Genomic DNA, 27,674 nt, shown 5'->3' with positions numbered 1-27,674 from the left:
CTATTATACTTCTTATAATTACAGATATTAATATATTCTGTATAATACAGATTTCGCCAAGACTACACTATAGATAAATAATAATAAAGCCAAACAATATTAATCTATTCTCAATTTGACCACAGACTTTAAACATAAACAAGAGTATATTTATATATATGTGTTGTGTCAAATACATGTTATCTTTATTGATTTAATGTATCTTTTATGCATAATTTAAAAAAATATATTTGCGTTTTGCACTTCTTCTCTATACTCTCTATAAGTGTGGAAAATTTCATACTCCTCCCTCCGCGCAATTTTCGTAAAAAGGGGTACAAAGTTTTTCCATCACGTAATAATATATAGATATATACGTGATTTAGTTTTTTTTCGCATGTAGTAGTGAGCACTATAATATATTATTGCGTTCATTTTGAAACGTTCACAGCTTTGTGATGACAGATGAGCTCACGGATGATATATACATCTATTATATTACGCATCAGGTGGCGCATTAGATCCGTCGGATCATTTATGGCATAAGAGAAACAAAAATTTCTCAAAGAATATAATTACAAACTCTACGGTTTAATCACATATTTTTTTGTCATTATGTTATTTCCGGTGTGTCAAATACTTTGTAGTTTTTGCGGTCGGACTACGGATTGTATAGTTTGTTCTAATTAAAATAACACTTATTACATATTACATGTTTTTTGTACGAGTAGGTTTAAGGTCAAGCGGTTTTTTTTTTTATATTCTTTATTAAAGCCATACACCTATTAAGTTAAGTCGGCTATTAAATAAACAAAACAAAATAAAAATAACATATTTAAACACATTGAAACATAAAACATAAATCTTAAACAAAAGCACTTAAAATAACAATACCGCTTGATAAAAAAAATCTTAAGTACTTATATTTGAGCTAGGGAATGTATGGAAAATTACAAACTTACAACAGCTACCATTATCTCTTAGGTTGGTTCGTGGATGTTTAAGCGATAAGCTTATGTATTTCGATATTAGGCAATGGACAAAAAATTGTTGCAGCATGTTCCTTTTCGTGAAAATGGACCGCGGATTTCGAGACACGAGACCGTGTGAAGTCTCCATTATATAACAACGCTAATTTAAACCAATGTCATGAAGAGGCAGAGAAAAGTAGCAGTACTTTTATTGGCATCAGAATTATTTTCAGCGGGATCTGATTTTTTTCTTTCATCGCCTCCGTACGTTTTCGTATATTTCTTTACATGAATACTATAAATATAAATAATACTATACATCTTTAGTTTGGTTACGAAAGAAAAATAAATAACCTAAAATTACCGCATCAACCCCACGTTTGTAACAATTTCAAATCAAAATATTCAAGTTAAAATACAGGTTGTAAGTATTTTCGCTTTGAATGTTTTAAATTTGTTGATCAAAAGATTTGAATATCCCAATATCAATTTATGACATAAATCACAATAAATCAAGTTTAATTACCTAAAAATATGACGATCTATATTACGATTACTTCCCAAAGTTTGAATCTCGTTTTCGCAGCCGTCTAGTCTGTGTAAACGACATTAGGGATTTATTCGAAAAGGACACTTTATTAATGAACAAAAATCTATGCGATAATAAAGCAAACAAAAATACTTTTAATAAAAATTCAAATTCAAATTCAATCAGCTTTCGTTGAGTTCCCTGACCAATGGATAACAACAAAATAAGATTTTACAGCCTAAGGAGTATTTTTTACGTTAGAAATTTTTACTAAATAATATATTTGGAGTGGCTGCACACGATTCCCGTAAGCACATTCAGTCTACGAAATCTCATTAAGCATGTTAGTATTGCTCAGACTGCCAATAATGAGCATGAATTGCCCCATTTTTATAATAACATTATTGGCTTTTAGAAAAAGTGTAATCATTTTTCATTGTACCCAGCTCAGAGATGCTCAAAGACACAAGTGCTGCGTACGAAACTTTTTGTAATTTATTAATAAAAACCAAAATAATATATTAAGATCAAAATCCATAATAAATATTACGTGCAACATGCAATCGACATCGCCAAAAGAATGCCGGAGAACTACGCTTCGCTACGCTAACAAAATACGCTTTTATAGAAAATCCAACTAAAAATAGAAAATAAATTTTAATAAATTTGAATTAAAAATAGTGTAAGATAAAATGATTTTGTAAAAAAAAGCGTGGGGTGCTTCTCAGGGTATTATCAAAATAACCCTTCTACTCATATCTGTTCATAAAATATTTATAACTACTGATACCATGCACATTTTTCATTTAATTGAATTTCAATATTTCAATATTTTTTTTCAGTTTTTTTTAAATATTGAATTGTCATCGGTCCATAATAAGTATACCAAATTTCGAGTTAATCCGACGTCTTGAAGGGGGTCAAAATCATGTTCAAAGATTCCGTTACATAATAACATACATACGTCTGAAGCTAATAAAAAAGCGTATTAAATTTGAAAGCGACATTGTTTCTTAGAACGAAAAGACAAGTGAAAGTGGAAAAGTGTCAAACAACACGAGGATGTGTAAAATTTTTGAAGATAATACCAAATGTATATAGTCACATTGACTCTTATTATTACGTAGAACATTCGGCTTAGAAAAGAATCCTCCTCAGTGGGTCCTGTTCCTCAGTGCTGTGGAACGTGACCTTTACGGAGTACATACGTAAAGGTTTTCTTGGGAAAATTGCTAGTGGTGGGTTCCCGCCTCCTTCCACAGCAGAATTTCAGAGGCGATTTAGTTCCTCTGGGCTACTGAAGCCCTAGTTCGGGTTAGTTGACCGCCGCCCGTTGCTCGGCGATAAATTTTTACGGCCGGGTAGGTGGCATACCGACGCCAACCCTCATCTTTTCTCATCCGGGCTTGGGACCGGCAATGGCGGAGTTAAAGAAAAGAATAAGAATTATTAATTTAGATCAGAAATTCTTATGGCAAAGATGCAACAGTCGACCGAGTAGTTAAAGAATGCACACTGAGCGCACAACTTATGCATCCAAATGAAAATATAAGTAAGTTGAAAAATTATGCATGCAACGCAACTAATGCTGCCTGAAAACAGTCGACCGGAAGTTTTTAATGAAAGGAACGCAGCGGACACGATCGATGAAACCACTAGACCAACCACCACTGGGGACGGAAATCCTGTATTTCCGATTTAAATAAATGTATACGCTTCACAGTTTTAGCCTGAAATTGTGGTTTAGTAATCTAAATGGAATTGTATGTGTATTGATTAAATGCACTATAAAAAGGTTAGTAACTTATTGATGCGTAGAGAGAAGATGCATGTGAATAGGAGATGTATTGAAATGGTAGTGCAAGGTAGAGGGGGAAGAGGTCGACCGAAGAAAACATGGATTGGGTGTGTGAATGACGATATGAGAGAGAGAGGAGTGAGTGTTGAGATGACGGCTGATAGAAGAGAATGGAAGAGAAAAATTAGCCGTGCGGACCCCACCTAGTGGGATAAGGTGGAGAAAAAGAAGAAGAAAAAGGTTAATAACTAAATAAACTAAACGGCTGTCATTATCATCATACAAATATACAACTAATTATTAAAAAAAAAAAATTTAAAATGGAATTCATGATTTCGCACCCACGAGGTGCCTATGGTTGCTGCAATGGCAGGTTCAGTAAGGAAGTCTAGTTGTAGTGTTGACCACGGGAACCCCGTTACTTCTCCTGGGTTCTGACTCCGGGCGAACATCGATCGCCGGGTGAGAGAGCGCGAGGGGAGTCGTTTGGTGGTTGGGGCCCTAAAACATCCTTGAACCTGCGGTCTACCTCCAATATCTGCAAAAAAAATATATCAGTAAGCTAGGTCTTGTGAGTCCGCACGGGTAAGTGCCACCACCCTGCCTATTTCTGCCGTGAAGTAGTAATGCGTTGAAGATGCGTTGCGGCTTGAAGGGTGGGGCAGCCGTTGTACTGTTAAAAGTGAGACCTTAGAACTTATATTTCAAGGTGGGTGGCAGCATTTGTCTATAGGCTCCGGTAACCACTTAACACCAGGTGGGCTGTTGGCTAGCCCATCCATCTAAGTAATAAAAAAAAACTGTGCGTCGGTTAAGCCCCGAAATTTAAATGCATTCATTGGACATTAATGTTTAATTTTTGTAATTGGTTTATTATTTTGGAAATTCGATTCTACTAAAGCAATATTTATTTATGCTTACGTAGTTTTCCGTTCATACAATAAAGTCTTTGCGGCTTAAACAAAAAACATAAAAAGCACATTGAAAAATTAAATAAAAAACTCAACTAAAAATCCAATATTTCATGTCAACTGCAACATAAAAATTTAAGAACAACGGATACAGCAATTTGCTTCAATTGTGGTAATGTTTCACTCGAAAACTAAATGTTAAGTCTTTGCCCTTGGATAGAAGTAATAATATTTATATTACAATTTTTTTTCAGTCGTTTGTCAACTACGCCCACAAAATAATGAATAGTAATTATTGCCCAGCGATAATTGTATTATTAGTAAATTTTTAAAAATAGTGAAATCTTTAATATGTACGGTGTACCGTAATATTTATTTATATAATGTCATTGATTTAAAAACAATCGCCATTTTAGTTTTGGAACTACATATCTACATTCTCATCTCGTCTTCATTTACAGGACTTTAAAACGTATTTGAGTAAATACGCTATGGAAAACGTTAAAAAACTCGCACTAACCACACTGATAAAGCCATGACGTTGCCCACTGAGTTTCTCGCCGGATTTTCTCAGTGGGTCGCGTTTCCGATTCGGTGGTAGATTCTGCGAAGCACTGCTCTTGCTAGGGCCAGTGTTAGCAAAACACCCGATTTTAGCTCCGTGAGCTCACCTGCACGTCAAGGAGAAGCTGATATAGCCTCTCAAGGCTATCAGCATAAGTAGGAAAAAAATTGACATAAAACTAACAATTTGCAGTCATGTAAGATGTGTGCAGTTTCTATGCAAAATTATAATATAATTAACTGTATTGGAAATCACTCTTTTGTTGCCAATAAATAAATTGTGTGTGGCGCCTCGCTTGTTAGACCTTTATTGATTGAGTAGGTTCGAATTTAACGAATCAATCTGTCATTGGTTATACTAGAGCGTACCAGAACGTTCTCGAATGCACTAGAATGTTGGGATGCAGAAATAATAAACTGGTGTTTTATTATTTGCTCGTATTAAATATGTTTACTGGTGTTAGTGTATATTCTAAGTTGGCACGTGTAGGTGCTCCCACTATGCCTGTTTTTGTCGTGAAGAAGTCATGCGTTCCGCTTGGGATAGATAGGATAGCCGTTATACTGCACAATTGAGACGTGTAGCTCGTGTCTCAAGATCGATGACGACATTCGTATTGTAATGTCTATGGACTCTCGTAACTAATTAACACCAGGTGAGCCCTGAGCTCTTTCTCTCGTTGATGTAATAAAAGACTATGCCAAATACTATAATATAATGACTGGAAGACCAAGTATTTAAATCTCGTCATTTATTACTTTATAACATCAAACTGAACAATAATAAAAATAAAATATTAACATAGCATATTAGCTGATCTAAAAACCATTGAATCAAGCAATATTTGTTTAACTATTAAATTCATTGGTACGTGCACTAAAAAAAATTCATATTTAATTTCTTAGTGCGCACATAAAATAAATAATGTTGAATCAAAAATCTTAAGCGAGGATAGAATTGAGTGAAGTATGCTTGTCTACCTTTGAAGGCTATTGCCTTCAAGAAGGCTAGCGAAGTCGTCGTGGCCTAAAGGATAAGACGTCCGGTGCATTCGTATCGAGCGATGCAACGATGTTCGAATCTCGCAGGCGGTTAACAATTTTTCTAATGAAATACTTATTTAACAAATGTTCACGATTGACTTCCACGATGAAGGAATAACATCGTGTAATAAAAATCAAACCCGCAAAATTATAATTTGCATAATTACTGGTGGTAGGACCTCTTGTGAGTTCTCACGGGTAGGTACCCTGCCCGGCCTATTTCCGCCGTGAAGCAGTAATGCGTTTCGGTTTGAAGGGTGGGGCAGCCGTTGTAACTATACTGAGACCTTACAACTTATATCTCAAGGTGGGTGGCGTTGTAGATGTCTATGGGTTTCAGTAGCCACTTAACACCAGGTGGGCTGTGAGCTCGTCCACCCATCTAAGCAATAAAAAAGCTAAGCTAATTGTCTTCATAAGCAGATATTATTTATAAGATTTATAAGTGATTTGGGATGTGAATATATTCGTTTTTTTTTTCAATGTATAGAAACGAAAACGGATTAACCGATAGCCGAGGAATTTTAAATATAAAAAGTCTTAGGTTTTGATAAAAAAGAAGTGATTTGTTTCACGGCCGAAATAGGCTGGTTTTTTGGTACCGAGCGCTTACAACACCCTGTAAGACTATTAAAATACAACAGACATCGATATAAATGTTTTAAACTCTAATTAGTAATAGAGCGTTGTTGTAAAAATCATCTGATATACATACATACATACATACACACACGTAACGCAATAAATCTGATGTGAGTGCTTTCAACTAATACATAATTCATTCATTAATTTTGTCAATGTACTTTATTATTGTGGAGGTACAAAAGGAGGTAAAAAGGGAGGCGGAGGTAACAAAAAAAAATTAAGTAAAAATTTATTTCCATTCGATTTAGCTCAAAATCTTTTCTTTTTTTTTTTATACCAAAATTTTTATCTCGTTTATTAACAAAAAGTCAAATCAAAATTATTTAACATAACTCAACCCACACAGTAGAACAGATCTTCCAACGCGCTTGAAGGAGGCACAGTCCCCAAGATACTGGCTACGTTGCCTCGTTGGACAGCCAGACTCACTCTCTGTGCAAAGTACCAGAAAGCCTTAGCATCATGTGTAAAATCTAATTCCGAAATGTCGTGTTTTAATATTGCATTCAAAAGGCAATAAAGCGCTGTGGTGCTACGAAAATTACTGACTGCAGTGGTGAAAATATTGGGTTAGGCTATAAAATTTAACAATCCATTCAAATGAGGTGAAATAGTCACAGAGTGAACTAGTTTTGGGATTGATTTTTAGTCTACTGCTACTTTTTCGATAGAAGGGAATCGACCTCAAAGGACAAATCAGATCCTGTTTTAGATAATCTAAATTTGGTTCATGAAATCAATGCTTCATCATCAATCATCCATTTTGCCTTCTTCTTCGTGGTTTGATTTAAGACTAGAATTTTTAAATAAACTATTTTAAGATAAACTATCTGTAATAACCATATTATTATAACCATAATAATTATTATTAGAATTATTAAAATAGATTAGAATTTGAAACTGTAAAATTTGTAAGGTTTTAAAGAAGAACTTTATGTCTTCGCTGATATTGTATTAGTACCCCTATGAAAACCGAGTTGTATGAAACTCATAAACTCTGAAATATCAAACTTTGTGTCAGTTGAGAGAAGTTAATTTATATTATATTACGTAGATATATTTGTTAATAAATCCTTATGTTTGATGGCTTCAAACCAAAAAGATGAATAAATAGCAGATATCAGCTGAAGGGCGGCACCTTTCCACGTGGGCTCACGCATGCTAATAATTCTGGTGGTAAGTGGACCCGGGATTGTTCATTATCTCACATAAATGCCATCGGTGATCTTAATACTGGACTATAAAGTCTCAATTTTATTGTAATAACGGTTTGAAGGGAAGGACTGCCGTATCAAAATACTACGAAGAATTTTCTCATTAAAAATGTCGCAAAATGTCACGTTGTAATCTATCGGCTCCGGGAAAATTTACTCAAACCAGACCAAATCTTCACCGAGCAAATTATTGTAATATAAATATGAAACTGATTCTAAATAAGCTGTAACAAAATCGAAGATAATTTAAATAAGAAACAAACTCAACTCAATCAGAGCGGACAAGGCCATAAATATCAAAACAATTTCGTATCATATTTCTAAAATCTTATTTAACGACAGTACGGGTAATGAAGTATTGTACGGATTCGGAATGTTAACGAAGAAATTCACGAATCGTACGAAAGCGTTTGTTTACAAAAAAATAATTCAAACAATTTATTTTCAGGACGGTTTTTGGTTCAACAGGTAGGTCATCTATCCATTATCCGCTTTGAGTAACGCAGCTCCTTATATTTGGAGGAAAAAAAAACAATCTTTTCCTCATTAGAGGTGCTTCTCCAGCTCTTATAAAAGCAACGACAGAGGGAAAGCTATTTTTAAAGCGGCCTTATTGTTCCGTGCCGGTAGGTAGCTAACTTGATGCCATTCTTTCGTCAAGGCGAAAACTCTTCAGAAATTTGTGTCAGCGGAATTTCATAACACAATTTCGGAAGTTTGGGAATGGATGCTTGCTTAACATAGTAGGTTTTGTTAATTTATCAATTACTTCAGCTACGAGGGCAGTAAAATCACTTGTAAAACGGAAGGCTTCATTAATTAGTCACATTGTTTGACAGCAATCAGACGATCTCGAATTGTGGTGGGCAAGGCAAAAATCGGTTGTCTGTAAAGTCGGTTTACTGACGATAGTTGAATGTGACAACGTCATAAGAAAATACTGATGGAATGGTTTCATTTTTCAATTATCGCAATTATCGTTGCTATAAACAATTGACACCACATTCACATTTCACTGAACTTCATACTTGACGAAAACATGTAAATGTATTATTGTATAGCAGCTGTCCACGCGGATGCATCGCTCACTCAAGTAGGAGAGAGACAGATGTCGAACGCTGCCGAACGCGGAGGCCGATTGTGCCTCTTTGTCGATCGTTGCGCGCTCTCGCTTGCACTTCAAGCCTTAAATGGAACGCCTCAGTGCGAGGTAACGCCGCATGAGTCATGTTTTTTCGTGCGTGCAGCTGGCTCCATCGAATTATAAGACGTTGTCACGTCAAAACCCATTTATTTAGTTTGTTTTAGTTACAAAATTGATAATAATTCATATTATATTATTTTTATGATTGTGAAACATTTTTAAAATATTGAGTGCACAAGCAATAAATCTACAGAGCATCGAACATTCGATCTGTTTTTCCGTCTAAATTCAAATATGTATATTCGACTATTATTTTGAGAATTTGATAGAACCCTTAAGTGTCTCATTTGTTTATTTTACGAGACCCGATATTTAGAACGATTAACAGTACCGATTGTTAAATTAGAATTCTTTAAAATCACAGACAATTCGCCTTTAATCCTATTCATCTTCAACCGATTTTCGATATAATGCACGTAAGAATGATTAAACATCTTCGGTACAATTTCATTGACTGCTATTTCCAGTATTTAGCGAGGGCTATGTGTTTTAAGGTTTCATTAAACCAGAAACCTTAAAAGAATGCTCAGAACTTTGCTTACTCGTTTTTCTTCGCAGCGTCAGTGACGTGTTTTTTTTTTGTATTTTATTGAATTCTTTATTTATTACTGTTAGCGGATGTCGATGACGATGTCGTTGCTCTTGGACGTCAGCAATGCCACTGCACCAAGCCGCTGCCTACCGTTGTCTATAATAAGCACCGCTGTTCCATTGCTATATCCTCTTTACTGGTGGTAGTACCTCTAGTAAGTCTGCACGGGTAGGTAGGTTGGTCTAAAGGATAAGACGTCCGGTGCATTCGTATCTAGCGATGCACCGGTGTTCGAATCCCGCAGGCGGGTACCAATTTTTCTAATGAAATACGTACTTAATAAATGTTCACGATTGACTTCCACGGTGAAGGAATAACATCGTGTAATAAAAATCAAACTCGCAAAATTATAATTTGTGTAATTACTAGTGGTAGGACCTCTAGTGAGTCTGTACCGGTAGGTACCACCACCTCGCCTATTTCTGCCGTGAAACCGTGATGCGTTTCGGCTTGAAGGGTGTGGCAGCCGTTGTAACTATACTGAGACGTCGGAACTTATATCTCAAGGTGGGTGGCGCATTTACGTTGTAGATGTCTATAGGCTCCTGTAACAACATAACACCGGGTGGGCTGTGCGACGGTCCACCCATCTAAGCTATAAAAAAAATTGTAATTCTAATACAATGTGACGCGTATTAGTTTTTCGATAAAGGTGGCCAGCGTTGCTAATTTACAAAGTATGCCTTACACGAAAGTAGGACGACATTCGTGTTTATAATCTGTAGGGTGCAGTGTGAGATTGTTATTAAAATAATCTGTTGTTTAAATATGTTTATTGTTAAGACATTTATTTTATGTTATTAATGAAATCAATTTAATGCTAATGTTATGAATCCACCCGGGTAACGCGGTTGTTGATCGTGCACTTACGATTTGTGGAAATAAAATTAACCCGTCACGTGAATTATGATGACAAAAGTGTTCGGTAATATATCAACAAACATAATGATATTTGACCATGAATGTTGTGAGAAACGGACGCATAATATCTGAATACATCTATTGTGATAGAAGTCAATCTTGATAATTATGCAATAGAATTGCTAATTTCCTAAAAATGAGTCAAGTCGTTTTTGTATGACGCTCGAAGCAACAAAAATAAATAGACAAGACAAATAGCAGATTTTTTTTTTTTTTTTTTTTTATTGCTTAGGTGGGTGGACAAGCTCGTTAAGCGGTTACTGGAGTCCATAGACATCTTCAACGTAAATGCGCCACCTACTTTGAGATATAAGTTCTAAGGTCTCAGTATAGTTACAACGGCTGCCCCACCCTTCAAGCCAAAACGCATTACTGCTTCACTGTAGAAATAAGCAGGGTGGTGGTACCTACCTGTGCGGACTCACAAGACGTCCTATCACCAGTAATTACGCAAATTATACCGTCGTATCACCGTGGAAGTCAATCGTGAACATTTGTTCACTACGTATTTGATTAGAAAAATTGGTACCGGTGCATCGATAGATACGAATGCCACGACGACTTCTTTCTTTCTTTAGTGTTTATTCGATTAGATAATATAACTAGTTCAACCTGGAGGTTTTCATGCAGAAATCTGGCTTGTCTTGTTTGATCAGTCGGTGACATAAAAGTAAGCTCTCCTTGGGAATACTAGAATTTTGATTAGCAACCTTAAGAAATATAGCCAGTGGGAAATTATGAAAATACTACTACAGACCATCGATGAGGAAGTGCTAGCAATAGCTAGAACAATTTGGGGTTAAGCATTTGTATTTACAACTCTAAAGATTGATTTATTATTTTCCCGTACTTTGTTCGTGAAGTTATTTTTGAATATTAGATCTTAGATGATCTTAGATGAGATATTAGAAGTTATTTTTGAATATAATTTATATATTCTCTTAAAATTTTAGTAATTTAACTTCTTATGAATAGTTAGATATAATACACAGTCATGATTAAGCAGTTATATATTAATGACATATTGAGTAATCACTTGTAATTTTGATGCTTCTATTATTATTATTTCCTACCTATGCTGATAGCCTTGAGGGGCTATTTCAGCTTCGTTCTAACATGTAGGTTAGCTCACGGGGCTCAAACCGGAGTGTTGCTAATACTGATCCTAGCAAGAGCAGTGCTTCGTAGAATCTACCACCGAATCGAAAACGCGACCAACTGAGAAGATCCGGCGAAAAACTCAGTGGGCTGTGTCTGTGGGTTGATTCGCTCGTCGAGCCCTTCGTCGCAAGCGACGGGTTCGACGAGGAAATGCTTCTAACTCCTTCGCGCTCCCGAACAGTTAAGAATTACGATTAAGTTATTTTACGATTAATTTTTTGTTCCAAATTAGTTGTACAATTCTAAATTTATTATTCGCTTGTGGTGTCTCCGGTAACAATGAAATTTAATTTATAATGACATTGATAAAAGTGATCAAACAAAAAGATTGTTTTTTTAATTATTATTTCAATGAATGGAATATAATTATAAAGTGCGTTTCCAATCACCGCCCACTTCAAATGAAGACCGTTGCTTGCGCAACCGTGAACAATAACGATATTGAATAGGACAGTTCCCATTAAAACAGTTGCAAACATTCAATTGCATCGAATGATTGTTATCGACACTTCGTAATTAACTAGATTTGTTTAGAGTTCTGTTCGTTCAATGTTTCCGATCGTATATCTTTGGTTACATAAAGTATTTTTTCTTCAGTTTGATTCAATTCAAGTTTTTTTTGTCTGTTTGATTTATAAGTAATTCCTATAATGGCTTTCTCGAATAAGAAATGATCAAATATAAATAAAAAGATTGATCAAGAAACAATTTTAGTTTGATAAATGAACCAGCGAAATATTTATCTTTGTAATTGATTAACTTTTACGGTATCACAGATGGATGGTTATTAAATTTACGTTGATCGTTTTCATCGTACGATTCTCGAAGCTTCCAATACTTTACATGTTTGGATGGTTACCGATGACGACCCGATACATTGAAGTAGTTTTAATCAATACTTACTGTATCATCATCATCATCATCCGCCCATAGTCGTCCACTGGCATCGCATAGGCATCTCCCAATCCACACCACTGAGTCTGGTCTTCGGCTTCATCCACCTCTTTTTTTTAAGTATCGACCTTAAAACGATATAACTTTTAGATCACAAAAAAATATTCAAATTAACATTAATTATATTTTGAATAATAAAGCTTTTTATTTAATTGATTCTTTTTCCGACAAAAACATTGAACACAAACTTCAAGAATAACACACAAAAATTATGCTCACCAGAAAGGATACATTTGTAATTTTGAATGAAGGGTAAAATCGCCTTTGGTTAGAGTTAATAAAATAATAGTTATTTAGATTTGAAAACATAAAACGAAATATTTCGAAAATATCTGGTATAATTTATCCAATACCAAATCCAATAATTTGTAACAAAATTTACGAGCACTCTTGCTATGATATAATATTTTATTGCGATCCAATTTATCCCGAATAACTTCCGTTTCTGTTTTCCTATCGTATATGCTATTTTTTTCTACTAATCAGGTCAACTGATTAACTAAACTAAAATTGATAAAACCTATCAGTAGCCCCATGCCCCATATAGTAATTTCGGATATATTTGTACCGCCATTTTGGATAGATAATTCGTATTTTAGCTACGAAGTAAGCATTTGTTCCAATTTAAAGGGAAAGATGTTAAACAAATCCATTAAGATTTTGAAATAATGTTAAGCATTTTGGTAACAGTCCCGGTAACCACTTTATATAATCCACCTTGAATTGTAAGATCAAAGGCCCAAGTAGATCTAACCAAATAGAAAAATAATTAGTTTCTGCGAGTATTACCATTATGTGCTAATTCCTTGGGAATGACTTGAAGGAAATTAAAAATGGCGTCACGTTAAAAAAGCTAATTTAATGATTTCATTCCAATCCAATCCATGAATACAATAGATAATATTCATCGTAAGGCTATTAAAGTAATGCAAAGGTTTCTAAGAATCATTTAGAGAGTATTTTGAAGAGGAGCCAAAGACGACGACCCTTATTTTAGAATTTGCACCCGAAAAGCCTACAATCATCTGACCTAAAAAGTTTTTTTTTTTTATCATAATGGCTTTATGAAAACAAAAGATGTTAAAATGCATGTTCATTGTTCATTAAGGTCAATGAAAGACTCTAACGTTTTGTTTTAACGGGTTTTGATAAATCTTTATTTTATTACGAACGAAATCGCTGAATGGTTTTTGAGCTACTGTTTATGGGGAACATAAGTCTACTGAGGCAATGCGGTTACCATTACGATAATCAGTAATGTTAGGAAGCTAACCACTTCTGCTTAAATTAGTCTAACACTAATTCAAACTAGAAATCTAACTAATTCAACTTCAACAAATTCTAATCTTTTAATTCTAAGCCAACCACTTCAGTTTAAAGTAGTCTAAGACTAATTCAATCTAGAAATCTAACTAATTCAACTTCAACTAATTCTAATCTAGAAAGACATGTCATCGCTGCGCTGGTTTTTTTTAGTAGCGTAGTTGCTCCCGCGGTTCCATTTTGGCTATAGTATCTCTGGTACGTGTCATCTTTTTTTTTGGTTCGGGATGAAATAGCCGGATTTCCGCTTACGATGGCGGTAGGTGAATTATGTTGGAGTTTAACCGAGTAAAGTGCCGTGTTGCTTAACAGTCAGCCTTTAAATCTCGGATGGAATTCAACCGTGGCAGACGTGAGACAAAGAGATGCCTCGGTGCAACGAAAAAAAAAATTGATTGAAGTTAATACGTAAAATTCTATTTCCATTAAATTCGTTTATATCGATACAGTATTTATTTTTCTATTAAAGTCGTATTATTCAGATGTGTGCTGGGCGCATGAAAAAAACAGACAGGTTTGGAATGTAGTCGAGCGGTCTCACAAATATATACAAACATACACATATGTACGTATGTAGAGTACTAGTGTGCGCAAGTCGCTGAGCGCAATGCAATGTGATAGATCGGTTATTAATATCAAAAATGTAGAAGTTGTTTATATATGTATCTAAAGAAGATTTTTGAGAAAAAAATGTAACTAGTATGGACTGTCTTAATGACGCAGTAGTCAGTGCCTCTGACTACTGGGTTGTGGGTCGCGTGTTCGATTCCCCCCTGTGGCAAACATTTGCGTGATGAGCAGGTTTGTTTGGTCTTTATTTAGGTTTTTAGTATCCTACATATGTTTAGGATTAAACATAGTCTTTTGATCCTAGAGTACAAGAATTCCTAGTTCGGGGTCAGATTACTGTGAGCAATTTATCTTCTACTATTTATTTAATCCAATGATCAGATAGCTTACAACTAATATCATTTGAAAGGCATTTAATTTTTACATGTACTTACTGTATAAAAGCAGACAAAGCTTAATAGTGCAGTTATTGGGAAGCCACCTGTTAGTTTGAATAAAAACACCTATTGTATTTTCACAATATTTATACATTTATATGGTTCAGAAATAAAAAAGTGTGTGTGTCCGCTCCGACGCACGACTGGAGTTTACTGGATATAAAAAATTAAACGAAACAATACGAGAAATAGTTCTATATTACGACAACACGATACACTACAGATTATTAACAAATTAACGAGACACAAAACAAACGACTAACAAATATATGAAAATACAATAATGAGAGAAACGCGCGATCAGTACGAGGCTTTGTGGCGGACTGCCGGCGCAGCAGCCCGGCATCACCTGCGATAACACATTTCGTGTGACATGCGCAATCAGGCGCATAACGCATTTCGTGTGACATGCTAGTACGATTTTGGTCCCCATAATTTTCATACCCCGGGCCTATATATGTAAATCGATTCTAAAGGAGTAAACTCCAAAAATAAAAAAGCAATGTCGAATCGAATCTAGAACCGCTTGGATAAAAGTAATAGCTAGTCAAACCTCTATCTGCGAGAAACTGCAAGTAAAACATTATACCATACCATTCCATCACAGATAATTTTTGCCTCTCTGCAATACTTCCATCTTTCAATTAACAATCTACTTGATAAATTTTATGGTAGACGAATTAACAATGGAAACCAATCCTTATTGTTTGCATATAAAGCCTTAATAACGTTGAATACAATGTATCGCACACGCAAAATAAGGATTGAACCCACATCAAGAGTGTTTTTCAGATATCGACATTTGCTGTTAAGTGGATGTCTCGACGGTACGAAGTGGATTGTTCGTAATAATGTGATGGAATTTTTTTAGCTTTCGACGGAGAAAGAGAAAAATGAACTGATTTCTTTAAGTTAACTCAAATTCGTATGCTGTTGGAGAAACGCTCATAGTGGCTAACGTAGGCAAACGTTCTAACTGCAAACTAATTTGAAATAACGTTCACGCTATCGAGAACGTTAAAAAACTCTCACTAAGCACACTGTACTAAAAATCTATCAATAAGTAATAAGGGGATAAACGGAAAGTTATATCCCATATGTTGACTCTGCCTGGGGCTTGAATGTTAACCATTCCCGTGACCTAATGTTGGGGACCAGTTGTCATCATGACACTGTCACTGCAGAACCAAGTTGTTGGTATTGTAACTAGTCTGTTCTCTTCAATGGGACTATGACAGATAAAATCAAATTCACTTTTTATTCCTACTCGTGTTTTGCCACTTGCCACGAAAAGTTGTCCCGTTCAACAATTTAATCAAATCCACCTTCTATTGTTCTGTTTTCAGATTCATAAAGTTTTGAAAACAGTACCTTTTTTTTTTTCGGGTAGAGGGCCGAACCTCCTACGAGGTCCCCGCGCAAAAGGGGCGCGCGGAGTATGTGAGACTCAACGGTCTGCATGGTGTTGTGAGCAGACCGCGGGCCCAAGGATTTTACGGCCCACCCACTAAACGACTCCCCTGCACTCTTACACCCGACGTCCGATCCCCTCCGAGGTCAGAACCCGGATGAGGTAGGGGGGCTACCGCGGTCAACACTACAACCAGACGGCGCGGCTCACCCCAAGGATGCCCAGCCGACGGAGCCTTCGAGGCGAATCGAAGGCTCTGAAACGTCGGCCATCTTGGTACGGCAGTCCGTCAGGCCGCCCAGACGGTGCCGCTGGTGTTCCGGAACCCCGCTGGACCAGAACCAGCCTGCCAAGTCGGGACGCGATACACCGTCGACCGGTCGCTCTATTTACTCCACGGCAGCGCGCTAGAGTGCTGGTAGCACGCTGTGCGGCCTCACCCACTCAGGTCGCCCCTTGACCTTCACCGGGGGGAGGTCGCTACCTACAGGGGCCGGGACGTACGGGCGTATTCTCGCCTCCGGCCCCCGGCTCGACGGCGACGGATCGGTGCGGAAAGGGAAGAGCTCTCCCTCTCTCGCTCCGCCGCCTCCTTCTGCGAGATGGTGGACTCGCAGAAGTCGAGCATCGCCTTCCAGGACGCCTCGCTGCCGAGCATCGTAGCCACGACACGCGGCAGCGAGAGGTCCTATGACCGGGACGAGGGCGGCGCGTTGTTCATCGAATCCAGAGCAATGCGCCAATGTGTATTCCGCTGTATATTCCTCGTCGCGGTCCGCGCAGTGGTGGCACTGCGCCGTCGGTTCCCTTCCGGCTATCTTATGCAAGTACCGGCCGAAGGAGACACGCCGCCTCGAAGGAGATTGAAAACAGTACCTACAGTACAGGACTTTTTTACAATTGGATTAGATGTTTGTTCTTCAGCAGAGTTATATTATGTGGTTGTTGGATGTTATTCTGTATCCTCAGCAGTCTTTGGTTCGTCGCAGATTCAATGAAAACTCGTTTTCCGTTCAATCATGCGTTTGTTTCATAAATTTTACCGTTAACAACATTTCAAATTCTTTTATTATAACATTCCAAATGAAACTTCTAGAAACACAACGATGTGGAATTCTGTTGTATGTCGTCTCGTTCTCCCCGTTGAAAGGATAAGCAGGAATTTTTATTTAATCCTACAGGCAGGCTAGGCGCCCTCGCTAACTGTACGGAAAGGAATTTGTCCTCGTATATGTTTTTATTACTTTCAGACGTCATTGGGTTTCAAATCAACTGTCATCACATTCTTTAAGAGTGTCACTTTCTTTAATCATCTATTATAATAAGTGACAGATTTCTGATATTTTGGGTTATCATGAGTGTTATTGTGCACTAATCCAAGCTGACTAATCTGAATATTTTATACGATGTGCTATTGTTATTTGATATTGGCCACAGGCGAACTACTTTAATTGTTTGGTTGATGTAAGCTTATGAGAAGGTAATAGTCTATGAAAAAGCATTGCAAGCATTACTGCTTTTCAAGAAGACATGACGCTATCAAAGTATGAAATAGCAATGTTGAATCGGACATTTTTGTTGTATTGATTAAAGATCGAAAATATTTTTGAAGGATCTGGGAAAAAACAAAATTGAAGACTGCGGTGAAGTCAAACTCAACGAAAATCGAACTAGGTCCGCAAATGAGTGATAAGAAAGCAGACCCTCATTTTTAAATGCTTAAAACATTCTATTCTTCTATTTGAGGGACTTCGGTTCCCTCTGTATTTTGTACCGTATGTTCCATGGGGAGTGCTCTGAGGAATTGTTCGAGATGATACCGGCATCTCGTTTTTACCATCGCACCGCCCGCCACCGGAGTAGAGTTCATCCATACTACCTGGAGCCACTGCGGTCATCCACAGTGCGTTTCCAGAGGTCTTTTTTGCCACGTACCATCCGGCTATGGAATGAGCTCCCCTCCACGGTGTTTCCCGAGCGCTATGACATGTCCTTCTTCAAACGAGGCTTGTGGAGAGTATTAAGCGGTAGGCAGCGGCTTGGCTCTGCCCCTGGCATTGCTGAAGTCCATGGGCGACGGTAACCACTCACCATCAGGTGGGCCGTATGCTCGTCTGCCTACAAGGGCAATAAAAAAAAATAAAAAAAAAAATATTCGCAAGAAAAAGTATAGGAGCAACAGCAGAACTCCAAATACGTTGAAAGTCAAACGGCAACATGCAAAGTGTCTCTACCTTGCTCTATCTCATATCTATCTCAGAAATTTTTTTCGTTAACTTGTAGACGCTCATTTCTCTAATTACACCTGTTACTATTATAGAGTAGACAGAATTTATACTTAAACAGTATATCTATACTAATATTATAAAGCTGAAGAGTTTGTTTGTTTGAACGCGCTAATCTCAGGAAGTACTGTTCCGATTTGAAAAATTCTTTCAGTGTTAGATAGCTCATTTATTGAAGAAGGCTATAGGCTATATAGCATCACGGTAAGGCTAATACAAGCGGAGCACCAATAAACAATGTTTGAAAATAGGGGTTTAAATAGCTCCTTAACATTCTATATTATAATTCAACAATATTTTCACCTTCTACGTAAATGAAGTGGGGGTAAAATTTAGCCAAAGTAACCATTCTACGCGGACAGAGTCGCGGGCAAAAGCTAGTTTATTTATAAAGTAGACAGCATTTATTTTTAAATTGAAACCATTTATTGTAACATAAAACACCATTTATTGTCCGCTAAGATTGAAAGTGTCCATTTTAACTCAAATTTAATTTCTGCCACGCAGCACTAATTTGTTTATGTTTACGTAGGCTAACCCTGCTCCGGTTCGCTCAGAGTAAATATATGACTTTTCGAGCTAATTGATTTAGGGAAGAGAGAAAATACGTTTAACGAAAACTACTTTTCTAGCGTTTTTTCCCGACGCTTCGAATACCACTATCGGTGCTACCACGTGTTTACGACTCGCGAATACTGTTCTTAGGTTTTAATACTACATACACATATATTATCTTGAAACACACAACATTACTGGTGGATGTCTTTTGAGTCCGCACGGGTCGCACGGGTAGGTACCACCACCCTGCCTATTTCTGCCGTGAAGCAGTAATACGTTTCGGCTTGAAGGGCGGGGCAGCCGTTATACTGTTAAAAGTGGGACCCTTACAACTCATGTCTCAAGATGGGTGGCGGTATTTACGTTGTATATGTCTATGGGTTCCGGTAACCACTTAACACCAGATTGGCCGTGAGCTCGTCCACCCATCTAGGCAATAAAAAAAAAGGTTCCTTTTTGCAGTTTAATGATAAGGAAATTAGCCTATAACATAATTATCAGTTAACTCAAGCATTCTTATTTAACTCAAATTTCGAACACCGGCCCGTTTCGCGCCAATTAAAAGAAAAAAAAAATTAAATCGATTTCGTTCTCTTAAATTGTTTTTTTTTCTTTTACAGAAAACCATTTGCGCGCAGCTCCACTGCTCGGTGGCAATAATTAAAAACGAAGTTTCTAGTGTAATTTAACAAAAATATCGATTAGTGTTATGAAATCGGTGTAAGTGTACAAAAGTGTGAGTTCATCAGTGTTCGAAATGTCGGAAAGATTTAAAGTGACGAAGTTCGATGACCCCAAAGGGAAAACTTTTAAAAACTACGGAGCGACCTGTGCCGAGGCTGACGCCGAGCAAAAGGGAAAACTTCTGTCCGCTTCAGGTAAGTTTTTCCTAATTGTAATTTATGTGGGTAGTCTTTAAGTTTTTTATTTATTTATTTATTTATTACACTTCATGTAAAATTTACATTGGCGGACTTAATGCCTAAGGCATTCTCTACCAGTCAACCAAAGGTAGTGCAGAGTAAATAGTGGTAGGTGCAATGAAATTTATATTAGGTTACGAATACATACAAAAAAAGTATATCTACATATATACAAAATCACATATACATATACATGCATACATTTTTATGTTAGTAAAAAATATTTCTTGATTGACTGTGCTCATTAAATGTGCGTTTCGGTTAGATTGATCCCGCCCGTCACCACTGTTGTACAGTTCAGTTGAAACTTTGACCTCAAGGTTAATTGTTAGGTCAACTGTAACTTTGACCTCAAGGTCAATTGTTAGGTATGTAAATGGAATTCGGTTACTTTTTAATACTAGGTGGATCTACCGGTATCGTATCAGAAACAGATACGAGATAAGAAAAAGTTTACGCATACCATGAATCTATACGCATACTATTAACGATCTATCTATCGATACCTAAACTATGTAGTCTATATATTAATACGTGAAGCAAAAACTTTGTATCCCTTTTTAAGAAAATTGCGCGGACGGAGTAGTATGAAATTTCCCACACTTATAGAGAATATAGAGAAGGAGTGCACAGTGCTAATATTTTTTTTAAATAGTTCATAAAAGATACATTATATCAATAAAGAAAACATTACACACACTACCATGTATTTGACACACACGCATGCCTACTATTTGTTTATTGTCAAACTTTTCTTATTGCATAAAGTCTATGGTAAAATTGAAAATAGACTAAACATTGTTTGTCTTTGTTAATATTTGTTTAAAGTGTAGTCTTGGCGAAATCTGTGATTAAAGAAGTAGGTATTATATAATAATATAATAATCAATCTTATAATTTCAATTAATTATAGTCGAATTTCGACTACTGCCGGATCACTAGTATTAATAATTATCTATACTTACATCTATACTAATATTATAAAGAGGAAAGATTTGTTTGTTTGTTTGTTTCGAATAGGCTCCGAAACTACTGGACCGATTTGAAAAATTCTTTTTCCATTAGAAGCCGACATTGTCCCTGATGAACATAGGCTACTTTTTTTTATTATTTTGTTATTTATTTTTTGGTTTCATGTGTGTTTTAATGTTTCCGAAGCGAAGCGAGGGCGGGTCGCTAGTAAATTATAAATTTGAAAATTTGTATGTTTAGATATTGCTAAATGGTAGGCAGCGACTTGGCTGTGACCCCGGCATTACTGTCGTCCATGAGCGTTGGTGACCACTTACCATCAGGTGGGCCGTATGCTCGTCTGTCTACAAAGTCAATAAATATATATAGCCGAATTAATTTGTCTAAAATTTCACATAAAAACAGCTTGTAGCCTAGATTAGTAGATAGAATACTTTTTGTGATGGTAAATGTTACGACTTGAGCTAAGAGGGTTGTGTGTACAGTAAATACGACAGTGTGCTCGCTGGCTCGTGATATTACGTACCAATGGATCTAACAAATCGATTTGTAGTTGATGGAGCGGATGTTTTCACGAGAAACTCTTTAACTCGGGAAAATGCAACGTTTTTCATTTGTTTCTGAATTTCAAATTCAAGCCGGCGTAACCGCAGGGCATATCTAGTTTTTAACGTACAGATGGGTGAAGGAGCTTAATACCTACCCAGTGTAAAGTAGCTATCGGAGACCATGGACATCACAACATGAATGCCGCCACATGAGGCCGAAGTCTCAATTATACTGTAAAATGGCTATTATTAGGCCTGCCTTTAAGTTGAAACGCATGATTGTTTCGCGACAGAAATAGGTAGGATGTTGGTACATGCCAAGTTCCAAGTACGCCCTGGTGCCAGTGAATGCCTGTTTATGATTGCCTGGTTTATGAGAGAATGCCACAGCCTATTACGACACCCATGGGAAGAGAAGACCTGGTGATGATATTTTAGACCACCGCTATGATTATCAAATTTACTATATAACTATACATATTATATATACTTTTTTAAATATTTCTGATGGGAATCCAACCCGGACTTCGCTACAAGTTAGGTTATTATTATATTATTATTTATTCATATTTATTTTAAATCTTATTAATTACATAATATTTAAAAAAAATTATTAACAATACAATTTAAAAAAAACACTATATAAAAATAGATTGCCGCTGATGGCGGTGCCTACGACACAAGCCACCAGTGGTTAGGACTCCAGAGTGAGAAACCTCCTTATCATTATTATTATTATTATTGTAAATCAATAGCCTGTATTAATAAAACAATATACGAAACACAATCGTACCAATACAATAGAAATTTAAATTGATAATCTGTGTTTGAACTACGAAATTCACGAACTTTGCCATTTCACAGTTTCCACTTTGACAAGTTGTTTGTGTGAGCGTCGCTTCGAAATAGATTTTAATGTAAAATTAAATTGTTAATAGCTAAGTAGCGTTTCAATTGAGCAGTGCTAAGTAGGAATAATGGTGTAGCACTAATCTTTTACCTAATTAAGTGTGGTTGGAGGTGTTTTTTTTTTTTTTTTGGTCAGGAGGAAATCGCCGGACTTCCGCCCTCCACTGGGGACGGCGGGCGGAGTGTGTCGGAGTCGAACCGACTAAAACCTCCTGTCGCTCAAAACAATCAACGTCCAAACCTCACATGAGACAGAACTCATGAAAAGGCAAAGGGGGGAAAGTGAAGTGTTTAGTTGAGAGCACATCTCTCCCATCACCCTCCCCCTCGGGACGCCGGACTGGCGGTTGTCGGCGCCACGACCACCAGCCCTCTCGGTCAGCAGGCTATCCGAAGCCCGCCTAGATGGCGCCGGTTAGAGTGACTTATCCTACGGAATACCCCGCTGGGTCAGAACCAGTGTGGGTCGTGGATAGCCGGCCTTCCATCACCCGGATGTTCTTGCGTAAAACGCGTGCAGAGCAGCTTGCACGTCATCTTCTTAGGCCCCCCTCGCCGGTCCCCAGGCCAACATGTTAGGGTATAACATCGATGACTTTTATTTCTATAACTGACTCTCACGGTGGTGCAGTAGTTATATCAAAGTACCCTACTCCCCTTTCTGTTTCGGCAGTTGCTCCCTTGTCAAAGTAAACTAAAATGAATTTATAGAAGCCATTGATGAAGCTATGGTCGCACCTAACCTTATTGAAGCGACCAAGTTTTTCAATAATTAATATGGATGCTGAGTTTTTAACAAAAAAATAAAATCATTAAACATTTGGGTTATTAAGAGTGTTCGTGTCTACATTTTCGAACTTACCTAACCATATTATCTGTTGATATTTGTTAAGCGCTGATGTCACCAACGAAGAAATACGTTTTACAAGAGACAATAGACTTGTTTTATGTTATTACCTCCTATATTGGTGTTGAGTAAGTCTATAGACTTAACATATTTAGTAATAACGACCGGCGTACTCATAATACCGAAACGTGTGAATGCTTGACCACAGAAATAGGTGGGCACGGAAGTATATTCTACCACTGAATATTCGGAGGAGTATCTCTTTTTTTATCTCTGTTTTTAATTTTTATTTAGAAATAAAATCTTTGATTTGAGCGAGAGAACTTTTAAAACTGTCGGATGGCAATTAAAAGGGGCGTAATATCATTGTACCTGTTTGAAAACAATGGTGGCCGTCACGCGACGATGTTTAGCAGTGGAAATCTTGGCAAAAATATAAAATTGCTCATCGTTCGAGAATAATACTAAATAGAATAGTCTAGAACTAAGTAGAATAGATAGTCACAAAGTGATGTTAAAGAATTTGAAGTTGACAAAGCAATATATGTACGTAATTTTATTTATGAAAGACGCTACTTCCACCGTTGCCTAGAATGCAGTTCAATATTTTATGTAAAATTGGATCTAAGTAACAAAGAAACAATTGCAAATTTCATAGTCTAGTTTATCCATCACGACAATAATACCAATCAAGATTGATTCAGATCGCCCACATTCGTTTTATGAATGTTTTCATTACTTTAGCATGTTTATTTGCATAATTTGTTTGTTGAACATTTGTTTTGCAAATCAAAGTAATCCAAACATAAATATGGTTGTGTTTGAAAAACAAGACGTATTTTCATACCGGAGTTTTTTAATTATTCATACATCATTAATGACTTGTCTATAAGTAATATCATTGAATTGACAGATTTTTTGAGCTAGCAGATATGATGAATTGGAATAATAACTTATCTAAAATACATTTTTACCTCAAACTTCCCCCGAATTAAACTATGGAAAGATTCCTTCCGCTGTAAAGGATTTGTGAAAATCTTTGTTTCGCTGTGGCTCTTTGGCTCCCAGTAATAAATAGTTAAGTTCGTCAGCATTGCCCAGCAAATACGGAGTAGATCTGTTAGTTTGAATTCGAACATGAAATGTCAAGATTCCCAAAATCGTTGAGGCATAGGGTATCATTGAAAAGATTTGTCTGTTTATAAAGCGATAAACGACATTTTCCTACCTGTGCTGGTAACCTTGAGGGGCTATGTCTGCTTCACCGAGCTAGTAGGTGAGCTCATGAGGTTCTAACCTGACATTTTAGCTAAAATAACATAAAAAACATATATGCTTTTGTACTATATTTATGATCATTTCTACTTCCTAGGCTTAAAAGAAAACGATAGGGTAGATATTACCAACCATTTTTTACCAATCATTACCACATTTTTCTCTATCGGGCAGGCTTCAGAACCTCTTACGAGGGTACACGCACCTAGGGGACACGCGGAATAGGTAGGACTTGACGATCTGCAGATGTTGGGAGCAGACCGTGGGCCCAAGGATATTTTTAGAGTCCTACCGCGCACCAAACAACTCCCCATTTTGCCAATTTCTGCTTCGAATTGCTCGCTGTTATGTACCCTTCGAGAGATGGATGGCGCTATGGTATCCACTACTGGGTCATGATCTCGCCAGTCCAGCCAGCCTATTTTAATGGCATAAAAAACTTTAATAATAGATTTGTAATTAAATTTACGGTAACTAGCATTTATTAATAGGCAGCATAAATGCTGATCTAAGTTTATGTTTTGCTTATCATCTCGTAGCGGATATGAGGAGTGAATATTCGAAGCTGAAGTGATGTACTCGAGACATCGATTTCCGCTAACATAACCGTTTAAACGTGTTCTGATTATTTCCGTAACGAGAATTTGAATTCAGCTTAAATTGGCAGCATCGTTGTTGACGTTAGAGCGTGTTTTGGTAATATGCGGCTTGAAAACATTTCTTGTTCGGTTCGGTTTCTCTGGCCAAATAATCAATGTACTTTGAAACCCGCGTTTGGTAGGACAAGTTTATTTTTGTGTGAGATCGTGTTGTAGTGTCTATGAGCTTCTTAAGACTGGCTGAGTGGTAGATTTCGTGAATAGTAACCCTGACAACTACTGTACCACGGGTGCTCGATTCGGATTATTAGGGATTGGAACAATGATATAATTAAAAAAAAAAATTATTTTTCAGAGCTGCGCTCTGTTCGTGACCGTATTGTATTTTTTGTATATATTTTCTTAAACTTTGTGCTCTTTAAGTATGTTTCTTGTGTCATTAAAAGAAACTAGAGGTCCCGCAGCGACTACTGCATATTCAATTCGACTATAATTAATTGGAATTGTAAGTTTGTACACTATTATGATTGTATTTTATACTTCTATAATCATAAATTTCGCCAAGGCTACACTATAATAAAATATTAATAAAGACAAACAATCTTTAATCTATTCTCAATTTGACAACAGACGTCAAGAACAAAAGTTTGACAATAAATAGTATGCGTGTGTGCGTCAAATACATAGAATGTAGTGTGTATAATGTTTTCTTTATTGATTTAAAGCATATTTTATGCATTATTTAAAAAAATATTAGCATTGTGCACTTCTTCTTTAAATTCTCTATAAGTGTGGAAAATTTCATACTCCTCCGTCCGCGCAATTTTCGTAAAAAGGGATACAAAGTTTTTGCTTCACGTATTAATATATAGATTGCCGCGAAAGTGAACTTATTTTAAATTCCGGTATAATAATAAAAATATGTTCGACAACGTACTGTACAATATGTTTGTAGACACTGTGTTTGTATGGGTTTTGTAAACAACTAGGCTTTATTGTCGACAAGCTTGCTGTTGTTGACTTATGACATTATTGGTTAGCAGTCGCACACGAAAATAGTCTTTATTTGATACTAGTTGGGATTGTTTTTCCATTGATGCATCTGTTTTGAGTCGCGGAATGTGTTTTTATTTGAACTATTTCTTCATAGTACGGTTCACTAGAATGAGTTGATCATCCAATCTAGCTTACCAAATATGTGAGTTTTCCAAAATCAGAAATTCAATACGTTGAACTAAAAATATTCGTTTAATACTTTTTATATCTTTTAGGTGGGTAGTTAGCACTTAAAATCAGCTGATTGTCAGAAGTTCACTGTCCATAATATTTACTTTTCATAGCGGATTTCAAAATATAAAGGTTATAAAACGAGAATTGTTTATTGTCTAGCTAAGCAAACGAATAATCTAGTCAACAAGTTAAAAAACACGTGTGGCACTCGGGGACTGGCGCGGTAAGAATATTGCATAGCATTTTTTATCAACTTATGCAATTATAATTAGACAGTAATAATTTAATATTGAAACAATATTAAAATAAGACCATGCTATATTGATAACATTAACAAAAGCAAAACATTAACTATCCCCCCACACTCATAAGCTAAGCCGCGCGAGAGAGAGATGGGCAGATTTTTTATGATGCGCATGCAGTGCGAAATCACGCTGCGCGCTTATTCACAAACACTACACACGCGCTACGTGTGAATGTGTTGAACGCGAGCTACACGGTAGGCGGAGTGGGGGTGTTAGGTTTTATTTCCGTTACGGAATATCTTGATTCAGTCCCGCGCTCAAAGCTATGCAATAAACAGCTTAAAACGTGTTAATTGTCCATACTGCCCCACGTAAACAATTTCAAAAAATGTATACAATTAAAGATTCCAAAAAAAAAAGGGTTTAGTACTAGCAAATAAGATCTCTCTAGATATTTTTTCTCTTGTTTTATACGATTCAGATGAAACTTTGCGCGGTTATTGTTACACTTCAGGATAACGTAATGATAAATGGGTGTCTGCTCACACTTAGTTATAATAACAACTAGACCCGAGTTCAATAGTAATTTAAAAATAATAATCTTAAAACGCTGTTTGCAAAAAGGAAACCACATGAATACGATTAAAATTATTTCAAGCCGTAAAATGTATATTATACCTTTAAACAAGCAATTCTTGTAACGGCTCCAACGATTTTAATCAAATTTGGTATACAGAGGATTTCGGGGGCGATAAATCGATCTAGCTATGATTTATTTTCAGAAAATGTTGTTAGAATGGTGTTTTCAATAATCAACTTTATCGATAATCAACTTCATGACTCTTCCCGACATCTATTGGCGAAAAATAATACTATTTTTCTTAATTGAGAGCAACTAACTCCTTTAAAGACACAACAAGATGGCGTTATCAAAAAAAAAAAATACCGCGCAAAGCTCGGTCATCATGTAGTTTTAATTATAAGCCTTAATAACATGTCTAATCGTAATCAACTTTAAAGTTAGTAGATATTTTAGATTCCGTTTGTCGACATAA

The 27,674-nt window shown here is 36.5% G+C and overlaps 1 protein-coding gene and 1 long non-coding RNA gene across 4 annotated transcripts in view; one reads left to right on the top strand and one right to left on the bottom strand.

Moving 5' to 3' along the window:
• Positions 1–27,674, top strand: part of LOC101738757 (solute carrier family 12 member 6) — a 419,122-nt gene that overhangs the window by 5,494 nt on the left and 385,954 nt on the right. For all 3 annotated transcript variants that reach the window (XM_062668776.1, XM_012693706.4, XM_062668778.1), the window contains exon 2: positions 19,692–19,949. In XM_062668776.1, coding sequence (XP_062524760.1) covers positions 19,829–19,949 — 121 coding nt within the window. In that variant the 5' untranslated portion in view covers positions 19,692–19,828. The remainder of the gene's footprint in view (positions 1–19,691; positions 19,950–27,674) is intronic.
• Positions 678–15,309, bottom strand: LOC105842191 (uncharacterized). Its single transcript, XR_001139926.4, has 3 exons — positions 14,815–15,309; positions 12,437–12,555; positions 678–3,815 (listed from the first exon to the last, which is right to left on the bottom strand). It is a non-coding gene; the product is annotated as an uncharacterized LOC105842191 (long non-coding RNA).

Source organism: Bombyx mori, chromosome 5, assembly GCF_030269925.1.
Source record: "Bombyx mori chromosome 5, ASM3026992v2".
NCBI classification, from domain to species: domain Eukaryota; kingdom Metazoa; phylum Arthropoda; class Insecta; order Lepidoptera; family Bombycidae; genus Bombyx; species Bombyx mori.
The sequence above is the reverse complement of the archived record's forward strand: the minus strand, read 5'-3'. Positions and strand labels throughout refer to the sequence as shown.